The sequence below is a fragment of the Nyctibius grandis genome, chromosome 4 (genome assembly GCF_013368605.1).
Source record: "Nyctibius grandis isolate bNycGra1 chromosome 4, bNycGra1.pri, whole genome shotgun sequence".
Classification (NCBI taxonomy): Eukaryota; Metazoa; Chordata; class Aves; order Nyctibiiformes; family Nyctibiidae; genus Nyctibius; species Nyctibius grandis.
This window is the reverse complement of record NC_090661.1, coordinates 61,853,480-61,874,815: the sequence shown is the minus strand read 5'-3', so window position 1 is coordinate 61,874,815 and position 21,336 is coordinate 61,853,480. Positions and strand designations below refer to the sequence as shown.

At 39.1% G+C, this 21,336-nt stretch overlaps 1 protein-coding gene across 12 annotated transcripts in view; it reads left to right on the top strand.

Moving 5' to 3' along the window:
* The window catches only part of CDC42BPB (CDC42 binding protein kinase beta), a 94,541-nt gene that overhangs the window by 13,381 nt on the left and 59,824 nt on the right, over positions 1 to 21,336 (top strand). For all 12 annotated transcript variants that reach the window (XR_011048155.1, XM_068400262.1, XM_068400261.1 and 9 more), the window contains exon 2: positions 15,415 to 15,506. Coding sequence is in view for 11 of the 12 variants with exons in the window: in XM_068400262.1 (XP_068256363.1) it covers positions 15,415 to 15,506 (92 nt within the window). In the remaining variant the exon portion in view is untranslated. The remainder of the gene's footprint in view (positions 1 to 15,414; positions 15,507 to 21,336) is intronic.

Sequence of the window (21,336 nt, the reverse complement as noted above, 5' to 3'; positions counted from 1 at the left end):
AAGCAGATAGCGAAGTAATGGCAATAACTTCTTTTTTTCGACTGAGTCTTACTGCCTAAAACTACTGAGAAATATCGCCCTCCTCTCATGTCCTTAATTTCCTCTTTCGTTTCAATGTTCAGACTTTTTACTTCTTATTTCCTGTTTGTATTTAGCGAAGGCGCTTTGCAGTGATGTCTTTAAAACAGCAGCGCACATTTGTGCACACATTGCTGCAGTGATCTTTTGCGTTAGTGGCTGTAATAGGTCATTGTGCGCATCGGTAATAATAGCTCTTACTTCAAGTATACGCGTGATAGCTACAGAATAAATAATACAGAGACTTTACTGGAAAATATGCTCCAGTAATTTACCTTCAGAGCTCTGGGGGGAGCTCTGAAATGGGTGACAGCTGGTGAGAGACAATGGATTATCTTTCTGCAAGAGAGAAGCATGAGCGAGACCTACTTCTTACTTCAATCTCCTTACCCTCATCTTTCCCTCCCCTCTCATGTCGATATAACACTTAAGAACCTGTCCTCCATTTTCTGAGGGACTTAGGTGGAGACTTAGTTATCACTTTGGTGTTTAAAATAAAGAAAAATAATTGTCAAGGAAACAAATTTAGCTGTGTATAACAATTCGTGGAAGAGGAAATCAACACTGTCTACTTGTAATCTTTTAACACTTGTCCAGAATTAGATTGTTGAGGAGTCATAGTGTTTGAATTAAAATTTGCAGTATTGGCATACAAAATAAGCAGATACATGAATTAAAAAGGACTGGGAAAAGCATCACTTAAAGTCCTAAATATTGATCAATATTCTACAAACAGTGACCAGGCCACACGTCTTTACCTGGTACTTGCAGAAGTGATAGCTCATACTTTAAGGAAAAGTTTACGCTGAGCTTATGTAATGCAATGTCTGTTAAATAAGACTTTGAAGGAGAGAGGTGGAACTGATCATGCTCAAAGAAGAATTTTTTGTATGTTGTAAGTGAAAGATTCTTACTAGACTTTTGGGGGTTTTGATGTGTTAAAATATGTTCACGTAAGAAAAAATGAGACTCCAAATTGACTTCTTGGGTCTTTGAGAATGCATTTCTTATAGAGTGGTTCTTCAGAAAAGGAAAACTTCATAAATTTTGATTTCATATAATACAGTTGTAAATGCTCCTGGCTTCTTTCCTTCCTTTAAAATACACCTGAACAGTCAGTCAGGGGTGAACTTTTGCCAGCAACTGCACAAACTACTCAGCTATTGTAAAATTTCTTAAAATTTTTGTTCCCGTGTAAGAGTAACTACTGATGCAATCTGAGCACCATAATAGAAATTGTGACAAAGTGACACTTGCTGCTTATGCAAATAATAGTGGAATAGTTCAGCACACAGCTGTTCCTGATGTTTCTTTTTAAAGATTTTGTCGTCCTAGATTTTTTTTTTTAAATGATGCTGCTATGAACCTCATTTAAAAGTTCAAATTATATAGGAAACAAGAGTTAAGCGTCAAGAAATTATTATAAAAGTGAAATTGCTTTGCTGTTAGGGTATAAACATTAGCACAGTTGCCAGAAGAATAGTCTTTAAGACTTGAACTCCTTTGCAGAAGATTTGAACAACAAAAATGCAAGCTTTATAAGCACAGCCTTCTTTCCCCTCAGTGCTGCATGGTATCTCTGTCTTGGAGACCATTGTCACACACTTGTATTATGTGTGTACCTGCCTGTAAGAACGAGATCGAAGCTTGCATGTTACTTTAAAGGCCATGAAACTACCAAGAGATTAAAATCATCTTTTGTAATATTCTGTCTTTGCTGGATTCACAGTGGCAACCCGAAGATGGAATGATTTGTTACTAAACAAACGGTCCTGAGCACCTTTTTCATGTAGGTTTAAAAAAAGATGACCTAAGTGACATAAATATTGAGAATCTTAAGAGATGAAAAAGTAAAGGAAAAAGTTAAAGATTACATCTCTTCCAGACTTTTCTGTTAGAAAATTCAAAAGAAGTTTATGGAACAAAAGAATTACATAGCCTCAGCTCCGCAATACCAGCATCAGAAATGAAACTCACGTGTCTGAACTACAGTATCAAGGATGAAGAGTTTGATGGTCTTTAAAAGATTGTGGTTTGGGACTGAATGGTTTTTTTAAAGGGAGTCAATGCAAGTGGAAAATATTACATAAGAGCTAAAACAATCACTGAGTTGGCAAAGTAGCCAAGGTTTTACTTAGATGACACTGGAGATAAATTAGTAAAGGAAAATAGTAAATTCTGTGTGGAAAAAGAGAAGGGAATGGGTATAGCTAAAATGATGCGTAAGGAAGTAGAAGGGCAACTGTTTGGCTTTTCTCTGTGTAAATAGGTGACTCAGTGTCTATACTAGTTTGCAGTTATGTTGCAACAGCTTAAAGTATTTTGAAGACTGGCAGAAATTCCTTGTTTTTCTGCTTGTGGTCTCATCTTCTGTTTGTGGTCTCCTCAGAGGCCATGTACTATGTCAGAAGATTTCTGGAAGGAAGTTAATGCATCTTCACTGGTTCCTATTCTGGAAATGGAAATTTGTAAAAGCACCTCTACACTGGTAGGGTTTTCCAGCTGCATCTGTGCTGGCATGCAGGTGCTCACCCTGATGTTGCACTGGAGTGTCCAAGTGTTTGGCTGTTATTTTCAAGTATGAGTAAAGGAAAAGGTTGAAAGCCAACAGAATGGAGCCTGAGGTATAGATGAAGATCTGAGATTGCCAGCATACTACAAGCTTGTTCTGAATGTCCTGGTACTTGATTTTCTATTTTCAAACCAACACCTGTCTAGATGGAGGTGTGTAAAGGAGGAAGGAAAAGGAATTATCACTTAAATGTGTGAAAATAAATCTTAGGGCAAAAGGATTATGGATGTAGTGCTTATTAAACAAAGATGGCATGTGGATAATCTTACTCTTAAATTCAAGAAAAGAGGAGTGTACAAAACTGAAAAGTTGTTTTTAAAATGATATGGTTAAAAGCAGAATGTTCTTTCAGATACTACATCTGGTATAAACACTTATTGAGATGATCCTCACTTGATATGCATACCTTGAAAAGCTGAGGAGTGAGACGTAAAGGTGCGACCTAGGTGGTATTTACAACTGTGAGTGTAATGATTGAAACACTTTTCATATTTTAATGGCAGTAATTTTGGTATCAGCTAAGGACAATGAACAGATTTTTGTTTCCTACTGACTTTAAGTATATGCAAGAAAGGGAGAAGCTAGAACCCAGGGAGCTCGGGCTGCTGCTGATCACGCTGGGTCTTGCAGTAATGGGAGGTATGTTCTGGTTTGGAATGGTAGTGTGGAGGATATGAACTTCCAGGAGCCTACAAGAGGTTTGGGAATGCCTAGAAGCATGTCAGTTAAACAGCGTGTCGTGTGGGCTGGCAGTCTGTTGAGAGCTTGTTGTCTAAAATCATGATCCAGAAACTGGATTTAAGCATTTCTGAAAGATATCATGGCAAAGATGTTAGGAAAAGATGGGCTAGAAATACTAAACAAAGTCAAAAGTGTGTTTTTTGATACACAAAATACTGAGATAAGGGGAAGGAGCTTATTCAGTGTACTGTACATAAGTTTGCAAAAACTTGGATAAGAATAGGTGATAAAAATGCAGAATGAGGGGAAGAGAAGAAGGAAGAACTCCATCCCGACTGTACTAGCGAAGCTGAATCTATAATGCTTGGAGACTTGGGAACGTCTCTAGGAAAAGGCACGATATTCTGTTTTTAGAGTCTTGTTCCGTATGCTTTGCATATACATGTGATGTTAAAGCTTTTTAGTCGTGCTCTAAATCAGTTGGATTTTAAAAATTCACTCTTAACTGTTCCAGGATTTGACTTCCCTAAGGATGGCTGTTTGATTTAAAGGACAGTTTAAAAATTTGAACATGTATAAACTGTCATGTGTCTAATATTCCAAATTATCATTTATCAAAAATGTTTTCTTTCAGGACTGTTCAGTGTGTTTTAATAAAAAACAAAACAAACTACTTCCAGGCAAGCTTTAGATGGATTTTTATTCTTACTTAAAAGCAGGTGTTATGATCTTGGTCAGTTTGAAACTTCAAAATAAGTAGTTGATGCTGTTTAGCAAACCGGTAACTTACATGAGCAATATTCTAAAACAGAATTCTGTGGGCTTCTTGGTTTATTTCTTAATAATGACAATTTTTGGCTTTTTTTTTTTTTTTGAGCCATGAGCACTTTTAAAAAAATCTGTACTGCTGATGATCCGTGTACCACACAGTTTGACTCCATTTCTAGAAATCTACATCTAAGGCCAGGTTTAGGATCTCTTCATAGATTTACAGTAGATTTTTTTTTTTTTTCCCCCTGCAAAATCTAGACTTTCTTTTTTCAATTTAAATTTTAGCTGTAGCATATGGAAAGCCTGGAGATAGATACAGACAAATTTTGAAATGTGCTGAGTCGGTGTCAGCCATTAAGGAAAAGTTGCATAGTGAAATGAGAAGCACATTGCTTTATCTGGATAAAGTTTTCATCACACCTTGGGAGGCTGAGAGATTTATTTCTCATCCCTTTCTATTTGCTTTACATCCTTTCTGAGCAGGTAAGTGCCAGGAAGCATCCTGCCCTCTGGAGATGCGCTTGCCTTCTGAATGCCCCAAAACTCAGGGTTTTTTCTGTTACAGGTGGCTGACCGTGCTCCTTGTGCCCTGCTTGCCCTGGGTTATGTTGCTGGTGACTTTTAGCACTTTGAGTCAGTGAAAATAGTGCTGCTGTGAATGGACTTTCTCTTCATCGCTCCCAGCAAGGGGCATTGGAAGGAGCAGAGCATGGCAGAATGGCTTTGGCTCCAGAGTTCCTGGTCTGGAGAGGGAGCTAAAGAAGTGAAAGTATTTATAATAAAAAAGCCACTCTGAGCCTTCCACTATAATGTGTAGCACATCTTAGCACAGGACTCGTAAGTATGCTCTGCAGATTTAAAGACAATCACCCTCTTCTCTGCTTCTGAGTAACTTGAGCTACTCCAAATATTCTAGTGCCTGGTTACAGTCATTGCTTGTCGCATGTCTTCGTGGCCTTTTCCTGCAGTAAAAATCTGACTTTCATTGACCTTTTAATTAGATCTGGAGCTCCAGGGAAGTTCTGAAACAGGTTGAGTAACGTCTGAGAGATTGTCCTCCTGCCCACTGCCATTGAAAAGGAAGTGGAGTGAAGAGAAAGATGTGCCACACCTGTGATTAAAGTAGCTGTTGCTGTTTGAACTCTGGAAATTGGAAAACAGCTCAGGGTGTTTATATGCATAGTGTTGCAGCCTTGAGCCATCAAAAAAAAAAAAATAAGGTGCAGTTCTGTAGCACTGTAAGCTGATCTAGTGGCCCATCCCCTTAGTCTTTTATTTCCTATTTTATGGTTTTGATCTGGCTGAGAACTGAAGTATCAGGAAAAAAATAATTGTTGTTTGACTCTGCTCCCTTAGCCAGCTTTTCGTGCAGCTGCTGGGGTGTTAGCACCAAGGCAGGCCACCCCTGCAGAACTAGACTGCTGTGAAGGCCATTGCATGGGCAGTTCATCTCACGTGGGTCCGTGCTACTTAAGGTGATGGCCTCTGAAAAAGAGCTGCGCTCCTTTACCCTTCTTGCTTGTGCTGGTGTAGCAGCCTCTCCCAACCATTCAGTGATGATGATCAATTCGTTAAACTGCAGGATGATAGTTGCATTATGGGTCTTGTTAGGTTGGGTTTCTGCTGGTTTAGTGAGCAGAATCAGGTCTGTGAGGTGAGACAAGCTGAATTTGGTACAGCTGGTACAAGGATGAGAGCAGATCTGTGAAACTGCCCCTCCGGTCGCAGCCATCCACTTCAGTTGTGTCATTGAACTACATCTTTACTTAGCTCTAAATTTATAAGCAGAGAAAAGGGAAACCTCATAAGGTGGATTTCTCTCCTGTCACTGTAAGTGCATTTGTGTAGGGTGCTCTGTCAAGAAGAGCTTATTAATAGAAACCTCTAACCTTTAAAATAAAGGAGGTGGCATGTGGTAAATATAGCATCAATGTAAATTATGAATTGCTCTGTTACATAATGCATGTATTAAGTTTTTAGTAACTTGAGAGAACATCTTGCATATATCTGGAGAAAACAAAAGATGTGCATTTACTATAGATAATTGAGCAAACAGTTATGCTGCTTGTCTTGCTGTGTTTTACTTCTAAGATTAAATAAAGCATGCAGTCAGAAAACTAGAACTTTGCTCATATGTTGATGATGTAAGTGGTGGCTTCTTAATGTAAGTGTATGTAAGCTTATATCAGCACAGTGTGCTCATCAGATCAGAATTGTTTTATTTCTTAACAGGGTGTGCAAGAGGTGCTGGGTCTGATGAAATTTAGATTCATCCATATGTTATTGAAATTTGGATGCACTCAGATTTGAGACTTTCTTAATCTCTACTTTGAAACTATCTGAAAAATGTGACAATATCAAAGTGTTTTTCTGAGCAGTCATAATTCTCAAACTATTTTACAAAATTATTAACTCTGCTTTTTAGATTATTCATCATGCCATAAAATAAGTGGATTTTAGCAGTATTTACAACTTTGTTATGGAATGAAAGAAATTGAATCATTTAAATTTTACTGTTTGGAACTAGTGATTCATGTAAAAGCCTGAAACATTTTTTCCATTACTGATGTGCTTTAATATGTGGTCACCATTTGCTGTTGGCTTAAATGGCCTCTCCAACACCTGCAAAATCTGGGCCTGGACTAGGAGTACAGAAAAATTCAGGTACAAATAAAGCTGTATTAAACAGATATTGTATTCTGTGGTGTTTGTTGCCATCCATTTCTTACAATGTTTTGACATGTATCTTGGAAGATCCTGTGTTGTAGGTTGGCTAGAAATAGACTCTTGTGTAGCCCTTCCATGCTCACTGCAGTCCGAGGCATATCCACATCAGTTCCAAAAAAGGCCATTTTGCCCTTCTCCAGCCTTGTCCTGCTGCCTGCCTTGGGCTGGGGCTCCACCATCACAGCTGTGTGTGAGTCACACTGGGGGAATGGTTCGGTGGGAGGGGATGGGATAGACAAGTTAGCTTTTGCCTGGAAATGTTTCCTGGTTTGACATACCGTGTGAACGCTAATAATGATCCAGAAAATAGTGGAGTGTGGTGGGAAGGAACAAGGAGGAGCTCTTTCAGCAGCAGAATGGATTTCCTGGGTTCAAGTGGTCAGTATAGCTCCCTATTCAGTTGTCTTAAATGTCTGGGATGTCAGACAGTCCCAAGGAAAATCTGTAACTCAAAGAGTGTGTATATGACTTGATGGGCATGTGTCTTCTGGGCTGGGTGGGTATGGTCATCTTGAGGAAAATAAGAGGACTGGAGATGAAGCTTGAGAAGGCATTGGATATCAACAGTTATTCAAGAGCAGAAAAGTATTCCACTACTTTATTGTGGAATAGTCATCTTTTCATTGTGTTTTTTTAGCAAGGCTTGAGAGGAAGGAAAGTACCACCTTTGAAAACCCTATGAAATTAAAGTAGAAGCAAGATCTGTTATTTTGATCGCCTCAGAAAGTGACAACTTGCAGACATTATTGGGCTTCTGCATGATAAGATTAGTCAGTGAAGTCTCTAAGGCTGAAGAGGCTGACAGACTACCAGGGAATCCATGGCTGGTGCATAGTCTGCTGAAAGAGCTGGGAACCTTAGGGAAAGTTTAGAGAGGCATGGCAGCTTTCCCTCTCCCAAACAAATGTGACAAGTTGGAAAGAGGTATGAAAAACTGGACTACAAACATAGTTTCTCTACGAGGTTTCTTACTTCTCCTGTGAGAATTGGGCTAGAACTTAATCTCAAACTGCTGAGTGTTTTTTGAAATGCCCTGGTTAGTACTCATAAAGGTGCAGGTTTTCTTGTTCAGAGTGTGTAATCCTGCTTAAAAAAGTCTGTCTGTGTCCTGATAGCTGTATGCTAAAATGTTAGTTATTGTGAAGCTGCACCAAACTTGTGTGGGTGGTAAGTCACTTCTGGGTTTCCCAAACTAAATACAGTCACATTTTTCTTCAGTCTTAGTACTAACAGTTCCATCTTCCAAGGTCAACTTCAATATTAAAAAAAACAAACAAACAACAACAACAAAAAAAACAACCAACCAAAAAACCCAAACAAAAAAACCTGCCTGAATTGGTTCTAGAGACCAAGTTGTACTTTCCTAAATTATGGATCATTCCATGACTGTAACCCAAGATGAAGATGAGAAATTGGGCAGTGAGCTGCCTCTGTTAGGTCTCAGATATAAGCTTCCTCTCACTTGTACTTGCATTCATCGTAGCATTAGCATATGCCATTACCTTTAGGTCTGATTGGTGTGTGGTTTTTATTTTACCTGACCATTATTTTTTCGTGTTTGTTCTTGGATATGTCTTAACTTCCTTTCGCCTGCTACAACTCCGTTGCCATCTAGTTCTCAGAGAAACACGGTGGCTTTGACAGGAGTTAAACTGGCCATGCATTTTGTCGCTTAGACTACTGAGAACCATCTGCATGTTCCTCAGTACTTGTCTGTACAAATCTTGAGTATTATCTTTGGTGTTCTTTCATGGTAAGCATGAAAAGCAGTGAATGGGCTAGCCAGGCAGATAGCCAGCTATTAAGTGTTTGTGGTAACTTTCATCAATGAGCTAGCAAATGGTAGCATGTTGGTATGGATTGAGTCCTTCTATGTGCTACTCACTTTTGGGGCTTGCCACACAAGAAGAATAACAGTGAACACAGATGATGTTTCAAGGTAAATGCCTTGCTCTTCTGCTGGCAAATTTGGCGACGCTAATAGGATCAGCACCAGAACTACTACTCAATATTTTTCTTCAAAACATTTCCCAATGCCATTACCATTTAGCATGGTGATAAATTTTTCATGCAGTTAGCACAAACTAGTATACAAATTCTAAATGCCAGGATCAGTTCTTCTGTAACTGATAAAGCCACTCGTGGAGGAAAATGCACAAGCTACGAGCACTCAGTCTTAATTTATGCCTAAAAGTAATGACAGTTTTACCTTTTAAACCTTTGAGGATTTCACATGTAATTAATCCACATCTTGTCCAAGCTCATAGTTCTGTGAAGTGCCAGCAAGGTATCTGGTTGAAAGTGGTCAGGCACTCTATTTTACATATGTCAAAGGGTTTCGTAAAACAAAGTAAAATCCATAATCGTGACTGCAAATGGGTATCTTTTTGTGCTACTTCTTCAGAAAAGTTTGAGGTTTTTTTAAAACATTTGTGTACCAGATTAAGTATCACAATACAGTATTTAATTTAATAGTAGAGTTACTTATTCTCTTGAAAAATGCTGGCAATCAGCCTCAAGAAGATTCAGACTTTCTTGGTGTTGTATTAGTGTGTATGTCTGGTTCTGCTGGCATTTCAGTTCAGATAAATACCGTTAGAAAAGAATATCTTAAAATTATGAAGTACTGACTAGCCAGGCACTACAAAACTGGCTGGCCTTGCTCACGGGGAATAAAGGGGACTCTGACACCGTGTGAAGCAGTGTCAAGGGGCTGTTCTGCAAGGGCTGTAAGCACTTGGCAAGAGGTAACCAGGTTGTACTTCTCAGATTTTATTAACCCAGTGGAGCTTGTGTTGTAACCAAAGTCTTGCACCACTGAATGTATTTGTCTGATGGATGTTGATGAATGATAAAGAATCAGATCATTGAGCAAGAGGCAGACAGCGTAAGTGAAGTGTGTGTAGGTATGTTATAAAAACAGGACGGAGGGCATGGCAGAAGTCAAAGGCTCAGCAGAAAATGTGTCAGAGAACACAGAGTGTGTCACCGTTTGCTTGTAAACAGCAGAACTTTGATGAAGTTTGGCTTCCTGTAGAGTTGGGAGCTACCTCCTTTACTAGGCTCTGTGGAATAACCCCATGCCCTTCCCACCGTACCACTTTCCCTTTTCTGCTGTACGCTTCCTTTCTTCCCTCTTCTGTGCCAGTATCGCTCTACTGTCCCTCCATGGCTAGTGACAGCAACATCATAGAATGGTTTGGGTTGGAAGAGACCTTAAAGATCATCTAGTTCCGACCATCCTGCTTTGCACCTTAGTACGCGCTGGTTGCCCAGCCAAGCGGGTGATTGTTATATTCCTGCTGCAGCCTTTCCCTTAGAGATGATGCTGTGGGTGTCTTTCCCATTCACTGCCATTTTTTTTTTGATAAAACTTGTAGCAACTTGGTATCTTTGGACAGCCTCAGTGAAATTTTGTAAAGGGGATTAAGGTCTTCACTGGGATCAAAAGGTACGAGGGAGGAGGAATGGACTCAGACTGCCAAACAGTGTGATCACACATACCTTATTTCCTTAGGAAACCAGACTAAAAAAAAAGCATTCACAGGGATGGACGACAGTAAGAGGAAAGAGGCCAGCACAGGAAAAGGGAGGCCAGGATCTATAATTGGAAAGATTAAGACTGAAGTCAACAAAGGATGGAAGAATTAACAAAAATTTAAATTTCTGAAATACAGGGAAAATTTCACAATCAGGTAGCAAGAGGATTGTACTTCTTTAAAACTCAGGTGAGGGTTGTAACAGGTATTTATCACCCTAGTAAGCAGGTTGGGGCTACCTGGGTGTGGGTATCTCCCAAGACATATATACAAGCACTGACTTGTTAAACCTGTCAGCCTACTGTTTTAGTAGCAATATCGCAGGAATGCTGTTTCTTTGAAAAGGGTGCACAAAGGGCAAACAAATTACTTGATTTCTAGAATGTAAGTTAAGAGGGATGGTTGAGGGAAATGGTAAAACTTGCTGCTCTTTCATGTTCTTCCTCCAAAGAAAACATCTTAAATAAAATATTGGATCTGCCTGGTGGAAGTATGGCTCCACAGACAATTATCTGCGTCATTTTGTTGTTTCCCTGACATTAATATGTTGCAATTCACATAGTTTCCTACCACAACATTTTGTAAAGGGGGTGAGTAGATAAAGGGAGCGTGGCAGCAAATGAATTTCTGTATGACCAGACAGTTTGGACATACCTTCTGGGTAGATCTACCTGAATGTTATCATCGTGTTATATAATGACTTAAACCCCTAATCACTTACAAGATCAGTTCTGAGCTGTGAAACTATCTGGTGCAGGGCAGTCCAATGTATGAATAGGTTGTCCAGAGAGGCCATGGAGTCTCCATCTGTGGAAGTTCTTGAGACCTGACCAGGCAAAACCCTGAGTAACCTGGTATGAAATCAGTATTGACTGTGATTTGAGCAGGAGATTGGACTAGAGACCTCCTGAGGTCTCTTTCAACCCGAATCGTTAAAAAAGACCTGTAAGCCTGTGTATTATTTTCTTGCAGTTGTCACATTTATTTAAAACTTGAAGCTGCCAATGATACAAAACATCAGATGTTCTTGAACATTTGGCAGCTTTGACTCAGTGATTTTTGTGACTCTGAATTTCTGGAAGCTTGCACTGCCTAACAGAATACGCAGGAGTCCTCAAAATAGAGCCATTGGGTGACTCCACTGCTGAAGCAGTAGTTACCATAAAGCCAGCGGGTGGTCTTTTGTCCGCTGTAGTATAAAGGTGCTAGCTTTTGTGATTCCACATAGTAAATTACTGACATAAATTGAATGCTTCAGAATCTGAACAGAAAGTAAAAATCCAAAACGTACCTCAACACTTCTCATTTTTAACCACATTCTAGCTTGGGAAAAATTGTCCTATTATTTTTTGAGGGTGATGTTGACAGTACTACCATCCTTCCCTGACCTGCTTTCAGAAATGAGAGGAAATTTGACATGTGCTTCTGACCTTGACAGAGGCTGGCGTGCGCCCATTCCTGGGGTAGCAGTGCGGAGAGCCCAATCTGCCGTGTCAGGTCGTCTCTGCTGGCATTTCCTGCAGTTTTTAGTCGTTCTGAAACAGCCTTCAAATATCTTCTATCAAGTTTCATAACACAAATTGACTGTGGTGTAGATGCACCAGCTCACAAACCTAAATCACAAACCTATTTTCCTATGCCTGTGCTTAAAATTATGTTTTCAAATTATTCAAATCGATGTTTTCTTTTTGTGCAAACAAAATATCCTAGTCCCATCTATCAGGGGAAGAGGAGAATATGATCAGAATTTGTTTGTGGGTGGAGAATTATGTCTTTCATACCCTGATTTTCGATGAAGAAATAAATGTTGGCATTTCACTTCCCCTTATAAATATTGATCAAAACATTGACTGTTACTGTTTTGTGTTATATTCTTGAGATAATACATTTCTTGGCTCCTTAAAATTAGTTGTGTTTTTTTTTTTTCTTGTGTGGCCTTATGGAGAGCACCCTTCTTCCAAGCAAGTGTAAGTACAATAATGCAAAATCAGCTAGAGAGAAAAGGCAGTGATGCATACAAATACATTGCACATAGAACGCCTATCCCAAATTCTGATTACAGCCTCACAGTCATGAATAAACAAACTCTTGCAATTACTCTCAGCTAATGTTACCCTGACAACAGTATATATAACAAAATTCAGTAATCACTGCCAACAAAACCCCCAGTAGAGCTAATGCTTCTGTTTGCCAGGATGAAATACTTCCATTAAGTATTAAATCAACTCCAAATCATAAGTCATGCTTTCAATGTTAAGATCAAAACTAATCAGTAAAGTGTAATTATTCATTCCAGTATGTGGAGAGAAGTTTGCTTTGAGTTTCCTATTTGTGAAATAGAGATATGTAGAAGGAGAAGCTGGAGCTTTTTACCAGTTACAGTGGTGGGTGTATCACTTGGCATCGCTCTGGCAAGCAGAACGAACACAGCTCTCTGATACTTTTTCATGCAACTTTCTGCTCACTTAATTTTGCCATTTCTGTGCATGCTACTGATTTGGATATTAGAGGGTTGAGGAACAGCAACCTTTTGGGGGGGAGCAGGAAAGCAAACTGGAAGTGTTTTTTGATTTAACTTACTAAGAGGAAAAGTTGTGCAATCCGGTACTTCAAAGCAGCAGGTCTCATCCTGGTGTAAACAGGGTTCTACTCCCAAAATGCCAATAAAGTAAATATCAGTTTAAATGAATCACTGGTGTGTTGCCTTCTCTGAGCTCTGATCTGCTGCGTAACCTCTGTTGTAGTCTCTGTGATGATGAGGTTCTGTGGGTATTAAGTTTTATTTTCAAATTTTATTTACTTTTAAGGAATCTTAGACGCCTTGACAAAGACTTGAATTTTTCCATTTCAGGGGAAGTCCTATCCAATTCAAAATTTTTCAGTGCATTCGAATGCTCATGTTTGGTGCCTAGCTTTCCAAGAGAGAGACCACTGAAGCTACAGTGTTTCTGAACACCAACACCTGCTAAATACTAAAAGCCAACATTAGTTAAGTGCACAAATAGCTTGTAAAAATAGTACTTTTTAGGAGGGAATACTTTTTTTCATTTACGTGTATTAAACTAATTCATTTTAATATGTAGTGCTTAAGTTGACCAACTGAGGTGGAAAAAGCAGGACCAACCTAGGACTCTTGCAATTTTTAAATTGAAATGGTAAAGAGAATGAGGTCTGCTAATCCTTCCTTCTTGAAGGTTACAATTCCTAGAAAGATAGCATTAATGCCCTTCTCTTCAGACACTTTCTTCTGTTTACTCAAATTTAAGTATGTGCTCTACTTGATACATAATACTTATTATCTTTTAAAATATAAAACTAGTTGAATTCACTTGCTTTAATACAACTTAATGCATTTCTAAACCAAATCCCAATTTTAGCAAGGTGAAGTTTGATACACTTCAAAAGAAGGAAAACTGTAGACAAAACAATAAAATGTTTTGTCACCAGCTGACAAAACAAGAAAAATGTAAGAAATAAGGGATTTTTTGAAGTGTACAAGACAGCTTAAACTTGCGCAGGTTTGTGTCTTTCTGCTTTGAAAGTTGCTTGTGATCAATTTACAGCAGCAGGGGTTTTTATAAATACTTAAAACAATTATTCTGGTATTCTGTTTACTGACTAGGATTATTGCTAAAATTGGTTACTTCTTTCAAAACCAAAAAAATTATTCCTGGGGTAGTATGCCCCAGAAGTAAAATCGCTAGATTTCATTTCTCCTCCCCTTGAATTTTAATAACAGAAGGCAGTGATCTGCAAAATTAGTCTGATGACCTGCATTCTGTAGTAGCGATCTATAACCTAATAAAGGAACTTTCACATTTATTTCTTATCTGTAGTTGCGTTTCCTCAATCTGTCCTGGTTTGATGGGAAGGGAAGGAGGCAAGAGAACCTTGCAAAATAAATGATACATATCGCAGCCATCGGCAGTGGTATTTACTTGTGTAGGTGTCTGGGCTGGTGGAGGTCTCTCACTGGTTTGAGTTGGTGTTGCTGGGTAAGTTTGTTAGAAACAATTTGGGGTTTGGGGATGATAGTCTCAATGGCCTTGTGGTGGGGGAGACCATGGTAGGCATTTCTGCCCAGCTGAAATGAGGAATCTAGCAGAAAAACTAGTAGGGTCTAAAAGAGTCGTTCTTAAATTTAGTCCTTTGTATAGACAAGCAACATCCAGTGAAAGGGGTGTGGAGGAAACCTTTTCAATAACACCTCTTCTAACTACAAAGCAGCAGCATGACTGTTCTTCAGTGCAGCTATTTCTTCATTTTATTAGCTGTTACGTGAAGTTTTGCTGAGAGGTTTTCAGGCTTTCTTGGGTAGACTGAGTCTGTAATCTCCAGACTTCTGTATCTTCTGTGTGTTTGTAAGGTTTGGTTTGTTTGTGTTAGCATGTGAAATACATCGTCAAGGCAGTGACCCCACTTGTAGAAATTCTGTTTGGCTTATAACTCATTAGCTTAATCATAGTATAAGGTGAGAAACAGGAGTATGGGGTGAATGTCAAATAGAAGTTCTGTGATGTTTTATTCAGTTGCAAATGGGAAAAATACATGTGTTTGAAAATGTCAGTCTTTTTAGCCTAATAATGTTTGTGATGAGGTGAAGAAGAGCAATCTTTTTGTGCTTAGTTAGAAGTGTAAGCTGCTGCTTTGTAGACACTGTACTTGCTCTTGTGCAGTTTAGCTTGCACCACTGTTTTTCCTTATTGATTTGGTCTTTACAAGCTCTCTCCCTTTCACATGGTCCTTTACTGATTCATAAAACCATAAAGAAAGGGTGGGAAAAACCCTTCTGAAAGACTGCTTTGCTCTCTACTTGCTGGCAGCAAGGCAGAACCAATCATAGGATTGAACTTTTTAAAAAAATTCTAAGTGTTAATTAAATAGTGTAATTAATATTTTTTCCTTCTGTAGTTCTAATAGTAGTTGAAAAGCTACCATTGTACTGGGTAAGCAACAATTACTTTTGACCTCTGGTTTATGGATTATTTTGACTTACAATATTTCTCCTCTTAATTGAATTTTCTTTTTTCTTCTTTTCTTAAACAGCACGACCATTTACAAAATTGGTAAAGGAAATGCAACTCCATCGAGATGACTTTGAAATTATAAAAGTGATTGGAAGAGGTGCATTTGGTGAGGTAAGAGATTTTTACTCTCAGTTGTAGTAATGTAAGTTTCATTGTTTGTGCATCTGATTTCTTCCTACAGTTGACCTGTACTTATCCTAAAGGCAAAAGATTCACACAGATGTGTTAAAATACTTCCAAATACGGGATGTAGCTTGGTACTAGCGAAAGGTCCCTTTGAAGCAGGGTATTTAGTGTCCAGTTCAGCCATTTCTGTGACTGGCTCATTCTGACTTCAGTGTAGCAAAACAAGTGTCTCTTCAGTGTGTGTATGAACAGAGTGGTCCCACCTAGCAGCTGCACAGCTGAATTTGGGATCTTTTCTCCCACTTGCCATATGTACTCTTCTGTGCTGCTATAATTTAACACAGAACTGGGCTGCTTCTATGGTAGTAACGCAGAGGCTGCTCCACCCATCTGCCTGTCTCTGTAGCAATCTGGTAATGCAGAAAGACACATTTGGCTGCCTCAGAGGCTGTTCCCTGTCGTCTTTGAAGATCAAAGGCTGCTGGATCTGTTTTTTTGGACAGCAAGTTGAATCATGCTGGTATGATAGGAACGCCTTGTGTTTTGAGGACTCACCAGTCCCAGGACCCTGGACTGAAGCTTTATTTCTTAATATGCTTGATGAAAGTCTCATCAGCCACAGAAGTCTGATGGGGCTTGCCACTGGCAAAAGCAGTCATGAACATGTCCCCTCCAGTAGGCGTAGAATACCTGAGACTTCTGGAGAACCTCAAAGACAACCCTTTCAGCATTTAAGTGTGTGTAACTAAAGCCATAGCTGTCAGCAAAAGAGGTTATTAACTAGAGAATTTCTATAAGTGAAAAACCCCTTAGATTTCTTTCAGGAAGCTTCTTTGAAGTAGTGCCACGTTAAAGTCAAATGTAGTGACAGCCATTAGCAGCTCACTTCAGCCCATGAGCACTTGGTTACAACTTCTGCTGTCGGTGGCTAAGGCTAGGCTTCCTTATCTTCATCTCATGTTGTCTCCACAGAGAGCAGGACTGTGTGCCATGTCGGGCTTTCCTTCCAAGCATGGTGCGCCCTGGACATATCAAACTCTTTGACATAGGGTTTGATTGTGGGACAGAGGTATCACAAGCAGACCAGAAACTAAGCTAGAAAAATGCCAGGACCCTACTCGACCTAGGTTCAGAAAGTAAGGAGGTTTCTGTGTGCATATCCACTTGGTAATGGGTCAACTAGTAGCTTCATATCCACATATTTTTAAGCTACTTCAGAGACTGCTTTTGAGGAAAGTGGACACCTAAGACAGAAATCAGTGTTTCAAGAACATCTCTTCATCTGTACCATCATCTAACGATGTGATGAGGTAACATGTAGTTCACATGTAATCATTACATCGCGAGCATAGCTGCTGAAGGAATTTTGAGTATTTTAAGTAAAATGTCCAGATAAATAGTAACATCTTGACCTGTAAGACAAAAGTTCACTTTCTAGTAGATGTTGAACTTGATGAGTTGCAACATTTGTTACAAAAGGAAGTGTTATCTTAGGGTAGTGGAAATACTGCATGAAAATCAGTTGGGTGTTTCACTCGAATATTTGTTTTTAGCTGGCGTGTATTATTTGAACATGGCTTCTAGAGAGAAAAGTTACTGCGAAGAGTTTGGCAGGAAAAAGCAGAAATGGGAAAAAATTTCTTAAGTCTAAGGAAGGGCTGAAAGCTACAAATTAAGCCCAGAAAAGAGGTCTGAGCAGAGAGGTTTATGAGCAGATAAAAGGCCTAGAGAATCAAGACAGTACTAGGTAACTGTCTACCTCTCCATTAGGATTTTGATTCACTGCAGAATGATTTTGCTATGCATGAGCTGGATTTCTTTTAGAGGAAACTAAACCAGAACCTCCATTCCAGGTGTGCACCAAATGTGCTTCTGGCCCCAAGGAGTATATAAGAATCAGTCACTGGGTTTGACTCTCCTAACAGCTTCAAAGCATGTTTGGTCTAGGAGACCCGGCTAGATACAGTCTGAAGCAAAATTCCTGAACTGCGTACAGTATAAATGGGAAGGCTCAGCACAGGCTTCTTTCATCTGTGGGTCTGGTCTTGCTGTGCCAAATTACTTGCTGTAGTGGCTTTGACCACTGATATCTAAAGAATTTTAGATTAGTGTTTTGGCAGTTTGTCTTTTGACTGATTAGAAGTGGCTTCTGGATCTTTTCAGAACTAGACTTGTGAATGCTATAGCTATCAAAAATGGTTTCAGGTCAAGGGAACCCTTTATAGCAACTTGCAGATGGAGTCAGTGTTGGGAATGCCTTGACATGGTATAACTTTAAGGAAGGGCTGTTTTCCATAGTACTTGCTCTGTTCTTTTTCACAAAGATGCTCTTTTCCACTTAAGAAATTGACCAACTGGAAATCTCAGTACAACAGCAGATGAAGTATTTATACGAACTTCAAGAGGCTTTGGTTTATACTTGCTAGGGGGTGTAGGATGACCTTTCTTAGCTTTGGGTGAAGAGTCTTAAGGTGTATAAAAGATACTAATTCTGGGTGGAATCTTGTATTAATAGTGTTTGGAGTGCCTGAATCAACAATGTCTTTCATATTCTTTCATTTGGAAAAGCACGAAACTTAAGTAAAGCAATTCATACATCCCACTCCCCCTCAGTGGGAATGAAATGGCACAGAAGTGAAATGAGAAAGTATCTTAATTTCATCCTTCTGTTAGAGCTGTGAGTGCTCACAAAGTCAGTGGTGTTAGTTGTCTGTCAGTATCATGTTGTCTTGTTCATCTTTTAATAGTAAAAGTTTTAGTTTATAGTTTTAGCAGCTTGAAACTTTTTGATCAGTTTAAATTATGCAGGAATTGTTGATTTTAAGTTCGTTATATTTTAATCCCACTTGCCAGAGAATATTTTGTGCTTTTTGCTTATGAATGAATCCTTTGACTCTTGTGTATACTACACTGCTATACCTGCCAAATATTATAGGCATTATAAAGTAGTAATTATATAAAGGTTGACGTTCCATAATAAGAAAATAAAATCTAGTTTCTTGAGAGGGACTTGTGGCATCTGACTTCTATAAAGCAACACTTCAGAAAACTGAATGGGGGAGCTGTAAGTGATTTTTCCATAGTACGTTCATACATACGTAGGAACTATGTTAGAAATTGGTTGATAGGATTCTAGTGGTTAAAGGTTATTCATTAGTTCTTGTTTAAAAAAAAAAACAATCTAAACACGACTATCTGCTAGAAATAAATTTTTTAAATACCTGTAAAATATTTCTTAGAATGTATAAAGAAATAAATCGGAATTAAACTAAACATATTCCTATTAGAATTAAGTAGTTTAAATTAAACACTGAGCAGCTAAACAAGCCAGACTTCAAAAAGGATGAAAACTGTAGTCCATTCATCTCAGTTTACCTACTTTGGACTTTTTGGAGAATGCCAGGGGCTTTAGTCTTACCAAAGAACTTTTGCATAAATCAGTAGCTTTGAAGAAATATACCTTAAACAAAATAAAGGCATGATATTAGTTATTAGTCAGGATCAGTGGTCAATTTTTGCCACACAACATGTAAGTCAAGGAAAGATGGTCTTTGCCCGGAGAGAGGATTGAGGCCACATGTGAGCTTGTCCCTGTGGACACAATTGCGAAATCAATATCTAATTTAAGGCAGATTGATATAATCACCAGTACGTATCTGTGCTGGCATGTCAGTGGCTTTTTCTTTCTCTCCTTTTCAAACCAGAACTCAGCCGGGTTCTTCACACTTTTTCCAGCAAAGTAAGAACAAAACCCAACTGGTAATCCAAACCCACCTGAGTGAAAGTTCTTATAGCACGGGAGATCTGAGAAAGCAAGAGAAAAAAATGTTTCTTGAAGTTCTCATTATTATGCTAGGACAGAAATAACCTAGCTCAGAACCTAGAGATTTCTTCTGTAGCCACCTGCCGAAACATGCAGTTCTCCCTTTCTCATAAACTAAGCCAGATACTTTGCATCAGGGTAAACTGAATGTCTGAATCTCCTTTGCAGCAACATTTAAGGCTCTGACTCCTGGAGTCACTGGCTTGAGAACATAATTTAATTTTTTCAGAACTTTCATAGTTATGAAGAAAAGTTTGAAATGTTCTTTGAGTGCATGACAGTTAGAATAGCATATAATTTGAAATGCTACCTATGAGAAGGATAAACTGCTTGTGCTCTTCCCCATCTCCTAGACTGTATTTGCCTGGGTGTATACCCAGCTGGGTGGAACATTTTTGTGAGTGTCCCAATGTTGCTTTCAGTCTTTCTTTTTTTTGCGGCTTGCATAGGCATATAACTCATGTGCAAAGGGGCAACCTCCATGAGGATTAAAATTAATAGTAATTGAAAAGACCCCTGAAATAAAATCAGAACTAAAATGGTTTTCTGTAGTCTTAATCCTGGTTTCTGTTAATAAAATAATGTAGAAGTCTGTCTTTGTAAACAAGAATGAGTATGTTGTGTAGGGTGAAGTTTTTTGTTAACTAGTGAAAATACACGTGCTTTAGGAGAAGTTTTAAAGAATATGACCACAGAATGGAAAACTCCTCCAGCTTTTAGACCTTTAAAAAACCACACCAGAAAAAAAAAAACCAAACCCACCTGTGGCCTGAACTTTTCATGTGCTGGACTACTCCTTCCATCTAGAAACACTGTGGACCATTATTTGAAAGGAAATAATGTCCTGAGACCCTGTGCTTGGTGGGATTGTGCCTACATGAGAAACTTAGCCAGCCTAAGAGGTGCCTTCTGTGTGCCTGGTGTTTGCCTCTGCATGCCAAGGGAACTGGGAGTACCAGTGCTGCAGTATGGTGAGAGAGAGAGGAGGAGGAATAGGGACTGTCTGGCTCTAAATACTTGCACTTGCTCCTTTGTGAGCTTTGTCTGACCTCTTAGTAATGTACTTGTAAGTCTTTAAGATCACTTTTCCTCATTTTGTGTAAAGGACCATTTAGGCACACCGCTGTAGATGAACACAATTCAGTGAAGAGCAGTTGTTGAAGGAAGAACCGTGTCAAGATGTACCCTGTTTGAGAACTTGGATTGTATAATGTGGCTGATACCTCCTGGAAATTTGGCAGCGTGGGACTGAAGCAATTGTTTTCCTTCCCTTGTTTGTTAGCAAGGATTTCTTGAATGAGCAACACTTACAGTGGTTGCAGCGGAAGGGTGGAACTGCTTGGTCTTGCTTAGCACAAAAATAACTAAAACTCTTAATGTGCCCCACCTAAGTATTATTGCCCTGGTTGGATCAGAAATACCTTTTCATATAAACGCTGTTGTGCACAGACTTGATCTGTGTAGTGTTTAGTACTAGGACATGTCGCCTCGACTCAGGATGCTTAGTCAGAGTCTTAGCTGAAATCAACAGATGTAAAAATCTATTTCCCAAAGAAAATAAATAATGATTGAGAGAACAAGACTGATCCCGTGTGTACCACTGGTTTCTGGTAAATTATATGGTTCCTAATGAGGGATATACTGGCTAAGGGTGCAGTGGGACTCAGGATGAATATGCAAAACCAACGCTTCCTGCAATCAGTCGTGCTTGGCAATATGATGCAGAGCTGTTTGTGCCTTCTCCACACCTTATACTTGCAGCTGTAGGGTACTGAGCTTAACATCTTTACGTACTTCTGGAAATTCACCTGGGGCACAGCGAGCCTACAGATTGCAATTAAGGCTGTCTCACTTATGCAGAAGCTTTGGTGATCAGTATTAGGTCCCCAGCAGGGACTGTGCCTTCCTGCATTGTAGATTAACAGAATTCCTAAGTATTACACACAGCGTATGACACTTCTCATCCAGCTATTCAAAGAGTCGAAGCATTCA